This window comes from Nothoprocta perdicaria, unplaced genomic scaffold (genome assembly GCF_003342845.1).
Source record: "Nothoprocta perdicaria isolate Ctin4 unplaced genomic scaffold, notPer1 scaffold_10, whole genome shotgun sequence".
Taxonomy (NCBI): Eukaryota; Metazoa; Chordata; class Aves; order Tinamiformes; family Tinamidae; genus Nothoprocta; species Nothoprocta perdicaria.
In genome coordinates, this window is record NW_020454094.1 from 499,810 (window position 1) to 512,194 (window position 12,385).

Consider the following 12,385-nt stretch of genomic DNA (forward strand, 5'->3'; position numbering starts at 1 on the left):
CAAGGCTTTGGCAGGGGGAGGAGGTTAAAACATGATTTTCTGGGACAAAATGCTGTATTTCTAAATCTATTGGTCAAGTACMTACAAAACTCATGATGAACTGATAACTGGAGTGATCTGAACCTCAAAGCTCCTTGGGTTCAACCCACACAGCCTCATAAGAGGATGTTTCCTCTGCAGGCAGTTMATTTGGACTTTGTAATGTGCTTTTATTGACAGTATTTATAACTTCGTTACTAGAGTAAAAAATATCATTCTTTATTGAATCCTATTAAAAATCTTTTTTCTTTTTTTTTTTTTACGCCAATTCCTTCATTTCTTTGTGCTGCATAGACACCTAGTACTTTCTTTTTTTAAAATAAGTCAGAATTATTATTCACTGCAGTGCTCTATTGCAGGGAAGCTGGGGAAAAGTTAACATCAAACAGTTTCAATAAATCTTTGCAGTTCTGAGCATATATGACAGCAAATCTGTTCTGTCATAGTCTGTCAGCAATTGAATTTATATGTACTATTGATATACTAAGACACTAAAAACAGAAATTCCCTGACCAAATCATGGAGCTCCCAAAATGCTGTTCTACATCTAAAGTATACTACATCATGTAAAAATGCAGCACCCAAGAACAGCTTACAGAAATGACAAAGTAGAAAATTTTAAATTGTACTCAAGCACCCCAGAGGCTGCCGAAGCTGTGGAGTCACCACAATCATATTTCTCCTAAAGACAGAGTTGTGATTTTCGGCAATTTGAGGGAGAGGAAAACATAGAAAATAAATAAAACAACTCCCAGAAACACAGGCAAACTCTCTGTTATGGGAGGAAAAGGACCAGTGCTGATGAGAAGGCTTCAAGCTTTCCTTGTCCTTGAGGTCTTCTCCTCTCCACCCAACAGCCTTGGTACATCAGGCCATGACCACGAGGTCTGATAAATGCACTGGCTGTGCAATTACAAGATTTCCCAGCTATTTTAGTTTCATCCTTGCATGGGTTACCTTCATGGGAGAGAAAGGCATTGACTCTGCAATCTTAACAGGGCCTCAAGCCCCCCTGAAATGGCCTTTAATTCTCTCCATCAGACTTAGAGGCAGAATTGGAAGTAGATTCCAGAATTACAATCATATTGCTCTTACAGTKGAATTAGAAGTGTCAAAATTATCACTAAGGCCTGTTTTATACTTCTTCCACTTTACTAAGCAAAGGCCCGTTATGGGGTTATATATTTTTTCCCAAAGACAGCAAATAGTGATTATTTGAGATGTTGATGAATACTTCTAGATTTGGTACTGAGCATTTAAAAGTATGGGTTTTATACTTCASAATTATGATGGTGCTTCTTCAAGCTAGTTAATAGCTTATGGCTGACAATTTCTTTCAGTATCCGGCAAACTGAGAGAGATTAATTAGAGCATATAACCTGACAAAACCTCGATTTTCTTTTCTGGGAAAAGCCTGAAACGTACAAATAAAACTTTTACGAATCTGAGTTCAATTATTTCCAAACAATCATAATATTGTGGTTCCATAGATTAGATTTATACTATAGATTTATACTGTAGAAAATAGAAAAGAGGGCATCATTACTCAAAAAGCATCTTTGACTGAAAAACCTAGAAATCTTTAAGAGTATTTTCACCCCTGTGCTGCAGAACAACGCTGACTTGACTCCCACTTAACTAACTGTGCTATTGAACCACTGTAATTACAATTAATTTGCTTTTGATTTTGCTTACAGCACTCTAAGTGTATCCATTTTCTTGGATTGCTGCTCTCCTTGAGACCAAGCCAAACCAGGAAGAATCCCATTCAAAAAAAAAGGGCAAATTGCCTGATTGTGAGATTAGCGTGGTTACAAGTTGGGAGTATCTCCTAGGGAAAGAGCTTTCTTCCCCCAACCCCGCAGCCCTCTCCCAGCCCATAAACGGAGGGCAGCTGRAATGAGGCAACATGTTCAATCCATGGCTTGAGGAATCCGACGCGGATGTCTCCCCAGCCTCCTGTCATTCACCCTCTAAAGGGCTGGTTACTTGGGAATTCGCAGCATGACCCAAACTGCACCCACCGCGAACACAGATTAAAGAACAGTTACCAGCTCCTACCCGGTAATTTACTAAAGAAAGGCATGGGAGGTTATTCCCCCTCCTCTACTTCATTCAATTCCATGTATTTTTTTTATAATATATAATTTGTGCTGTGCCCTTCCACAAACCCCGCCATAGGTACTTAAATATAACTATCAGAGATAGTTTGAGATCTCTCTTTAAAGAAATTTTGTGAGAAAAAGGATTTCTGTCAAAAAATATTYTTTTYYYYTTTTTTTTTTWWATTTTCCTAACTCAAACTAATTACTTAGGTGTGCTGCTTCCTATACATTTTTAATTTTATGCATTTTCTGAGGTCAAAGCTGAGAAACATCTGACATGAGACACGCCAACAGCTTGACTGCAGAGCTGCTGCAAGAGCAGACATGCATTCATGTCCCTYCTTAGCATCCCTCCATGTCAAGACCATGAGCAGTACCGACCCTGCTCTTTAGTGCCTCCCATTCATTCCTTCTATTTGCTCAGATGAAAAACAAAGTCACTTCATCAATTTTACAGAGTTTGCTAGGCTGGAGACCCTACGAGCATGCTCCATCCTTCCCCTTGTTCTCATGTACCTTAGTGCTTTGCACAAGGTTGACTTCATCTATGAAATTCATTCAACGATACACACTCTGTTGGCAGCTAATGATTAACACTACTAAAACATCATTTTCTCTCTCATTTACTTAGCTTTATAAGGAAAGCCACTCCCTATTAAAAAAGCATATGGTGGCAAGCCAACTACTACACACAAAAGAAGACAGAGAAGAAACTGGAGAAGTTATTCACAATAATGTCTAGTCGACTATAAATATTGAAAATATCAATATCCCCAAATATTCTGCTTGAACGATTAGGCCAGGTTTTATAGTTTTGTAGTAGGGGAATAGAGGGACGTATACATCATCATTTACCTGGCAAAAACATAACCTTTCCGTGCTACACTTAGCCTCTGCTGAATCCAGCAAAAGCATTATTTCTGAATTATCTAACATAATTCTTCCGCTGATTTATTGGGAAGCCTTGGAAAGCTTCCAAGGGGTTTTCTTCTCCTTCCGAAGAAGAAAACGTGGCTAATGCTGTTTAATACTGGATCATATTGCAAGGCAGTAGGAAAGTCTAAGACAGCTGAGTCACTGTTGTAGCATGTGGAAAAGGAGCAGGGGATGGTCCTGGTACTCACGGGGGTTGTTTGGCTGCGAATCCATGGGAATCATGAGCTTGGCCCGGGTGGCCCTGCGGGCAGCAAGTGAACGCTCCAGTGTGGACATGCTGCTTCCAACCTCTTCTGTCTCAGGAGCTAGAAAAAAATCCCACAACAGCTTAGCTGAAATTGCTGTATATGAACATCTCTCTCACCTTATGACCTGCTGTAACATCAATGTGTATTTTTAGACTCATTTAAACAGATCTGTAAACATACCACCTACATAGAGGTGCACAGATTATTCTGGCTGCTTCTCCCAAATAAAGGGATTTGGGTTTTGTTTTTCTGCAAGAGCATTAAGATACAAATTTCTTCTTTCCCATTATTTAATTTTCCTTTGTCCCTCAACTTACCCCAGCAATCTGCTGAATTCATAAAAATGACTCATCTTTCTTGTAACCAACTTGTTGCAAGTGTGTTTTTAACACAAGAGTGTGTTTCAAAATCTAAGTCTAGAAGAACAGAAATGACAAAACAGGGAGCATATATTTAAGTACCCAAAAATTAAGAGCGATGTGGCAAGTTCAGGAGGTGTCTGGCTCTCGCCTCTGTGTGCCCTGGTTCACAACCAGCTCAGGTACCCAGACTAGAGCATGGAGTTGCATTGACTACTGATCCAGTGCTGACACAGGCAGCTAGGCCTACACCCAGTCCCAACCAAAACGGGCTCAGCAGCTCCATAAATTACACCAGCTATTTAAGCATTGAAACGTGGATGCTCTCATCTAGCTGCATTGATATGGGATATTTGAGGGATCCAAAGATACCAGGAAATGTATTTGTCAGAAAATATATTTGCTTGGGACTGGATGTTCAGGGAGTAATTTGCAATGAAATAGAAGCTGTATTTCTTGCTTCAGACCTTGTCTCACACAAAGATAATTTAATGTTACAATTGCTATTTTAATAARCCACTGATTAAAACAGATTATTGTCATGCTATAAACTTAATATTCCCTCAGACTATTCATATCTGATGCTCTCCTGCTAAAACATATTCCTCAAAAAAAATTTGCATAGAAAGATATTTTTAAAATTTTGCTGGTGTGAATTTCAGGATGAAATACCAAGTCTTCTATCAAYGGCCACTCTAAGGCCTAACGGCTACTACAAAACCAGGGACAGTGTCACTCATTGGCAAGCAATAAAGAAGTATTTGCTTATAGACCAAGGTGTTTACACGTGAACCATCTAGGCCAGCCTTTGCCATTAATCCGCTCCGATGTTGTGAGGACTTCCTACCATGCACTCRATTGAAAGCCCATTGAGATCAATGGATCTCTCTCATCGATCTTTCTGGGTTTGGGTCACGTCTCCTGATCATCCTCAGTATCTGCTGGGGCAGGGAGCACCTTTTGTTTATGTTTTYACAGTGTCGACCTCAATGAGAACCRTTACGTTAAAAACACTACAAATCACTGTCACTATCATCTGCACGAACAGCAAGTCATCACCCCAAGCACAATGTCAGAGAAACAAAATTAGATCCATTCAGAAATCTGAAAGCTTCTCTTTCAATAACCTCTCTTTCCTTGCAGTAATGAGAGCGTCGGAGAAGATGCACAACCACTCGAGCCATCTGGACTCGTCACCTTCATTAGCTCCCAGCCCAAATGACGTTCTGCAAGGCGTCAGCCGTGCTGTGCTCAGGCAGTTCACTCACTATGAACTCAAGACAAAGATGTTCATGTCTCCAACTTGTGTGCTGTGCTCCTTGCTCTCTGTCCCTGTCTGAACCTGCCTCTCCCATGATGTTAGCATGGTGGGAAAAGGGGCTTTGGCTCAAGGGAAGCCTGAGATGAACTGGGTGAATTAAGATTAGTTAAAAAAAAAAAAAGAAAGAAAGAAAAAAGATCTAATTCCAGTAATTCCACCCCAAACCTGGCAGCACCAGCGCAGACTGGGATGGGGACACGTGTGGGACATTACCTGGCTGCGGGGCAGTCTTGGTGCCCAGCTGTGTCTCGGACTGGCTGTGCGTGACGGGGGCGATGTCCTGGCAGCCCTGCATGGGGGACTCCCTCCCCGGCGCGTCGGAGCCCGCCGGCTTTTCCATGTTCTTCATCTCCATCTCTTCGTGGTGTATCCAGAGATCTGGAGGCCTCAGGTCCTTCTGGCTGCCCTTCCTCTTGCCAGCGCTGTGGGTGGCTCGTTTCCTACAGCAAATAAAAACCAAGACATGTCGGAATATTCCCATTTTTGGCAGAACCGAAAGAGTAGATGTGGAGAGACATCGACTTCTTAGCATCTCTATAGAGAATCCTTTTGTTTATGGCCCTCAGAAGTTGGCACTGATCATCATCACTTTGACCTTCTGCTCTTAAGGGCTTATAGAAACTCATGCAATGTGGCTGCCAGGCATCTCATGGCTTTGGCACYGGCTGCTCGGCGCGACATGGAGCAGCTTTGGTGTTTGTCCCACTTGAAGCCACTTGCCAAGTCCCCACAGCCAGGCATAAGGTGCTTCCCTGAGAGCATATGTTTGGGAGATGAATGAGAGAGGGCGAGGAAAAAACAGGATTTGCTCCAGGGGATGAGCCCAAGGCTCAGCAGGGGAGGTCGCTTTTGTGGCAGCTGATGTACAAACCGGAGCAAAACATTTTTCCTGAAACAGACGGGAGGTGGGGAGCTTCCCTCCGGGAAGAACGCAATTTGGGAAGTAGCTGCAGCAAGAAACAGCAATCGGAAACGGCGGAGCCCATTTCTACCGAGCTATGCACATATTCACACAAATTGACTTCCACAAATGACTAAAGCATATGTTATATTTCTTTAAATATACATGAAAACATGATTTTTATTGCAGAAAAGCTAAGAAATGCAGAGCAGCATATCCCAGGGCAGCATTAACTTGGTTCTCCTCATGCATATGCATTGCAATATGCCCTTCCTTGGCGAGGACACCTGGTCACAGCCGAGAGATGCTGCCAAAAGCAAGTCCCCAGGTCCTTGGGTCGGGGCTGAGAGATGGTCACTGGGATGGGTGGCAGTGCTAGACCTTTGTCCCTGCTCTGTGACACTGAAAGCTCACCTGMAAGCTCTCTACATTCTTACTGGAAGTCTGCTGATTTAAGCAGCTTGTCAAGAAGCGCTTCTCTGGCTTATAATTAAGGTTTTTGCTCAATAATCACAACAAACTTTTCACAGCGCTGTTGATACTCCGTGAAAGCAAAGGTCTATCACTGCCCTGCATGTAAACATAGATATAGATGAGATGCACAAAGCTGCAGGCCAACACAGGTGCTGATCAGAGACACAAAAGCCTTGCTTGCCAAGGGCRCGGGGTGCTCACAGCTGCTCCCCGCTCCCACCACTTGCTCATCTTCAAACGCAGCCCCGCATGCCCCTGGAGCGATGGCTTTTGCCTGCATCCACTGAAATCAATGCAAGGAACTCTCACTGACTTCCAGAGCATTTGTAGCACATTTGTGCAATTTGGGTAGATACACACTGATCTCCCCCTTTTCCAAAATATGCCGCACAGGCAGCACTGTGGAACGTGCCAAGGAGGCTATCTCACTGGAAACGATTTTGAGGAAGTTTTAGACCTGAAGAAAGTCCAAGAGTTTGAATCAATTTCTGTTCTTTGCTAAATTTCCCGAGCCTGATCTAGAAAAGACTGGTTCAATATCCTGAATATTCTTTGAGGTACAAAGTTTTATTGTCGAATGGCACTTGGAAAGTTAGCAGGGAAGATGAGCCTGGGGTTCTTCAGAGACTTCTTACTCAGCTCCCATGAAATAAAATAGTTGATCTCTGGCCTAACTACTTTTTATGTTAGTTTGCTATTTTCTAACTGCCAAAACTTGATTATTTAAAATTATAGTATTTCTAAGAGCGAGGCAAAAGCACTGTATTTTACACACACGAACAGGGAGAGTTCTTTAATACCTTCTAACAGAACCTAGCACAGCCTCCTGGTTAGCAATTAGGAGAAAAACAGCAAGCACCTTCACTTAATCCTTAATGTATGTCCTGCTTGAAGCTAAGAAGTAAAGTTCATTTTTTCTATCTCATCCAAAAAGAAAAGAAAAAAAAAAAGCCCTACAATTTTTGTTCTAAACAAGGAATTATTTTCTTCACTTTGGGATACAACAGCTTTTTTGTCAGGTTCAATTGCAAATAATACATTTCTCCAGGTTTGAGCTAGTCAAGGGGAATTTCAGCCCCAAAGTAATTTTATACACAACCGTAAATAGGGAGATATAATGAATGTGTCATTCCAACCRTAACTACAAAATTGCTGCAGCAGTGATATCTTTTAAAAATATATGCAATGATCTGGGCTGGTTTACACTGTTTCTTTTTCTCACAAATTATTGATGTTCTCACAGCATTGAGTAGCAAATGGAATCAGAACCAGGMGGGCACCCTAAAGGTCATCAATAACATATGGAAACAAATCACCCCATAGCGTTTTGTTTGGGCAATGCAAGTTCTGCTCCCGAAGACCTACCTACTCCAATCCTAGTGAGGACCTTGCTACACYGGAGGAGCACCTAAGAGATAAAGGTGATGGTCATAAAAGATTCAATGATCTGGTCAGAACCTCAGCTCCAGCAGCGGGAACTCTGGAAGTTCCTATAGTGACTCCACAGACACGATGGGATTCAAAGGCAGCCCAATACCTGCTTCAGGACCCAAAGCAGCAGCAGGAAGAATTTAGAATGGAAAAAAATGATCCCAGGTGGCAGCTTTTCTGTTGCTGTTCAATTATTGTACAGCAAGAAATGCATCAAAATTGCCTGCCAGAGTGATGCTTTTTTTTTTTTTCTTTCCTTTTTCTGCCCTTTTTTTTCCCCCAAGGTACATGTAAAAATAGAATTTCACTCTGCTTTAAAAAATATATTGTGGTCACGCAATCTCATACAATGAYAGCAGAACCGTATGATGTGCCTTGTACACAAAGAAACTCTTTGGAGAGGAGATTTCTGCGGTACAAGCAGAGGAGGGCCTGGTCCCTGGCCGGATCTATTAGCACTCCCATAGAGCTGGGAACAGCTACGACTCGCACGCTACGTGGCACACGGTGCTGAAGTCAGCTGGGGGGACATTATTCTTCATTGCCTGCACTTTATAGTTACAACACCCCAGGGAAACAGGTAGAGTTGTAACAGCTCCGCCGGGCTTATTTTTTTTAAATAACGGTTTAAGAATTCCGTATCTGAAGAGCCCAGAAACAACCAGGTCTCCGGGAAGAACTGCCAAAGAGGCCGGTGCTCAGCTGGCCCCAGGGGAGGCTGGCGGCCTCGAGGCTGCACRCGTCGGGTCTGGGGTCTGTCTGCGCTTTGGCTTTGCTGGCAGGGCTGCAGGAAAAGAAACTCACCTGCCACAGAGGGCCTGGGGCAAAAAGATGAAAAAAAAAGCAGAATATAAAGCAATCCTGTCTAGGGAAAATGCCCCCCATGTGCACTGTCTACCCAGCAGGACTGGACGAGATGCCCACTCTGCTCCCTTGCAGTAGCCATAATCTCATGCTGTTAGTCCATGGGCTTGCGCTACCAGTCCATAGGTTAATTACTTTGGCATATTGCAAATGCCAGGAACCACTTTTCTCTGTTTGCTACTACATGATACTGCTTACCACGAAGCTTTAAAAAATTCCTGCCAGAAGGAAGGTCCCGCACCCAGCAGACACATCCCCATGCAGGCCTGGGAGCCCCGAGGTGAATCTCATCTGCTGCAGGAGTCATATGTTAGCCCCTTAGCACAACTGAGTTAATAAGCCTGAAATTTCAATCACTTTTTTTCCATTCTTGTTTTTTTACTGGTGTCAAAAGTGTCATACTTTTTTTTTTTATGGCAGATATTTGATTCTTTCCTAAATGGCAAAGACATAAAACACGTATTAAATCACCTAGGTCAGAAGCAGGTTGTTCTGCACAACGACTTTGTTCATCTGAGTTTTAACTAACTTAGGAAATAGCAGGTTCCTCCACCAAAGGAGACAGCTCCATCGCCTACAGGGTTTCGCTCCGAGGAAAGACACGTGCATTCAGCAGTGGGATGAGACGGGGCCTTCACCCTTACTGCAGCTCTTTTGTTCTGAATTCTACTGGTGAATTTGAAATAAGAATCAGACGACAGTGCCASTAAATCCAGCATCTGTATGATTTGTTTCACAGAAGGCATCTCTCCGCCCAGGTGAGAAACAAAAACATTCACACCAACAACCTCTGTTTTGAAGCAGTCCAGGTTTTGTTGTGCTACAAAGGAGGCCCAGGTCGATGAATTCAAATGTGGGTATGTAGCTTCTAAACACCTCCTTCTGAGCAGACGAATCTCTCTCTCCTCCTTGAGTCCTCTGCCCACGTTAGGAGCTCAGGGGAGCCYCAGTCTGGATTCCGCAATCACTGAAGGATTTCTGTTGCCATCACACAGCGGCCTCATTTCCAGCTGTGAGGATGCACAATGGCAGCAGCTTTTCAAATCAGTTTGGCATTCAACTACCCGAGATCTCCTTAGAGCACGGGCCCTTATTTTTGTGCCAAAGGGAGCAAAAGGAGAGGTTTTTTATTTAAAAAAAATCTATCTTAAGATAYTGATCTTTAGAAAAAGCATTTCTATAGGTGAGCAAAGAATACTACAAGATGCCACCTGTCTGCCTATTCAGCATACATGGGAACTGCTTAGTCCTCTGCCCATTCATTCTTTCATCCTTCCACCCTTTTTTAAGCATCAATGCAAATCAATGTAATAGATTTTGTCTTGCTCTTAGTCCAAACATTTATCATCCTTGTGGGCAAACTACGATTAAATTTTACTTTCCCATGTCCAATCTTTTGCAATAGCATAATAATGAATCCCTTTACTGAATAATTTTCAATAAATTAAATGTATCAAACCCAGCTCTGTTGCCAATACAGTGACTCCAGTGGAGTCATTTCATCTCTCACCAGGCTTTGATGTCACCTCTAATATCTCGCAAAAAAACTGCAAAATGCTTTGTGCTTTATGCTGCTGCCCTTTTATAACATCCCACAGATTTTTCCTCCCAGAAATGTTCTACAGATTTTCCTTCCAAGTACATGAGAATCATCTGGAGAAACAGATGTTGGCTCCTTTTGCTGAAAGACTTCTGGGGACTGGCTGTCTGGAGGGGGTAACATCCTTGCAAAAGGCAGGCAATAAGCAGGAATGTCTGCGATCCTCAGCTGTGCAGARGCAGAGCTGGGGGATCAGAAAGCCTAGCAGCGGGCACAGATAAGTACATTTTTCTCCTTTAAATCTTCCCTGCGTTTGAATCGCACTCAGCAACATACAGACTGGTAGAGCTGTGCCTGGCAGGCATTTTTCAAGGTGAGCTGTGTTGGAGGTACTTATCTGCCACAGTTTATGTGGCACTCCAGGGGACACAGGACATTCTCCACTCACTGGACTAGATGATCTCCAGAGGTCCCTTCCAACCTCAACCATTCTTTGATTCACCATCTGCGTCCAGCTTCCCAAGGCCATGCCTCCCCAAAACCACAACAGAGCCAGGATCAAAACCACCATCGACCTCRAGACTCCACATCTCTGCAGTTTGAAGCCAAGGCCACCTTTGAAGCAAGGCCACCAAGATCCCCTTGACTTTCCATGCCGCAAGGAGCCAACGTACTTCCTCTGCTGCGCCGAGGAGCGCCGCGTGCAGATGACCGCGACCACCGCCACGACCACCACCGTGATGACCCCGACGGTGACGACGATGATGACGAGCAGGTTGCTGTTCTTCTGCGGCGTGACGCTGCCGTGCGGAGGGTGCATCTGCCCGATGGGAGGCTCTGCAAGAGCACATACAATGAGGAGAATATTAGCGATGGGTTTTAAGCTCTAGTCTGATGTACATTGATGAGGGAAACCCTGGTGGGTTTTGTSCATCACATTACGTGGACATGTTTTCCTGTAGATAACAGAGGAAAGAGAAAAGAGGTCAGAAATATTTTATGCCACATGAATTCCTCTGTGATGTGAACACTGCAAAGTCACCGTTTTTAAGAAACCTCATGCTTATCTGATGCTCAGGTAGACAACTGCTTAGCAGGACACTATTGCCATCTACTTCCCTTCTTCTTTAGAAGCTACCCACAGAAAGAGACAAAATTTGAAGTCTGGTTGCAGAGACTCCTCTCCAAAAGCAGATCCGACAGTCACATCTCAGTGCATTTCAGGGCTACAGCAAACAGGGAAATGTTTAAGCCGTAACCACGTCGCGCTTTCTGGGTATTAATAACGAGGCGTCAGGAGTCAATAACCCTCAGCTCACATTTGCTATAATCAGCTGAAAATGGAAAACTGGGGAAAATGTATTTCTTCTTTATGGTCTGTACAGTACTCCTGGGTATTTACAGAAAAATCTTGTCTGTTAGCCAACTTGAACACCTGATTCGTTTCTCAGGACTGCTGTCACCCCACAGCTGGCTCCCCCTGCATTATATTTTATTTACTGAGATGCCGGCTGGATTTCTGCAGGCCACTTCAGCTGTTAACGGGCTCAGACCTGAACCAGGAGCAGCCTCATTTTTCTTTTAGTTTGAATGCAACTGGAAGACTGGGCCTGAAAATAACACCATTGCTGGTGTCAAGTCCTAATCAAGCTGACTTCAAGAACGGATTCCTTGCTATCTACACTTTCCTCCCTTATATTGTGAATAGCACAATTTCTATTTTCATAACCTCTTTGGATAATACATATATTCTAGTATACAATTACTGTTGTTGGTAATATCCACATATATAGACAATATCCACATATATGAAGTTAATTTTGGAAATACGTATTTCCACTTAAGCTTGGAGAAAAAAACCTAGATATTCAGGAGAACTCAGTGGAGTGGGATATGGAAGAACTGCCCTACAGTATGTCAAGCATGTCCATGAGCTTCTCCTACGGCAACACCCACTAGAGCTTCCTTGGTTTAAACTAAACAATATGTGGCTGTGATTTCATTTTGCCATTAGTACAACTGAATGAGAAATGAAAAAAGGTCAAAGCTTTCAAAATAACAGCTCTAGATAGTGATAGATGTAATTTCATTCTAATTTTCTGCCTTGATTTTCTGACCTATTATCCTTTCTTTACTTAACAAATTAAGTTACTGGAATAATTTGCCC

At 43.0% G+C, this 12,385-nt stretch overlaps 1 protein-coding gene across 1 annotated transcript in view; it reads right to left on the reverse strand.

Annotated features, from left to right (window-relative positions):
- Positions 1-12,385, reverse strand: part of DCC (DCC netrin 1 receptor) — a 349,458-nt gene that overhangs the window by 23,526 nt on the left and 313,547 nt on the right. Inside the window, exons 23-25 of the mRNA XM_026038936.1 lie at positions 10,893-11,055; positions 5,222-5,448; positions 3,269-3,385 (exon numbers count right to left, since the gene is read on the reverse strand). Of these exons, the coding sequence (XP_025894721.1) occupies positions 3,269-3,385; positions 5,222-5,448; positions 10,893-11,055 (507 nt within the window). The remainder of the gene's footprint in view (positions 1-3,268; positions 3,386-5,221; positions 5,449-10,892; positions 11,056-12,385) is intronic.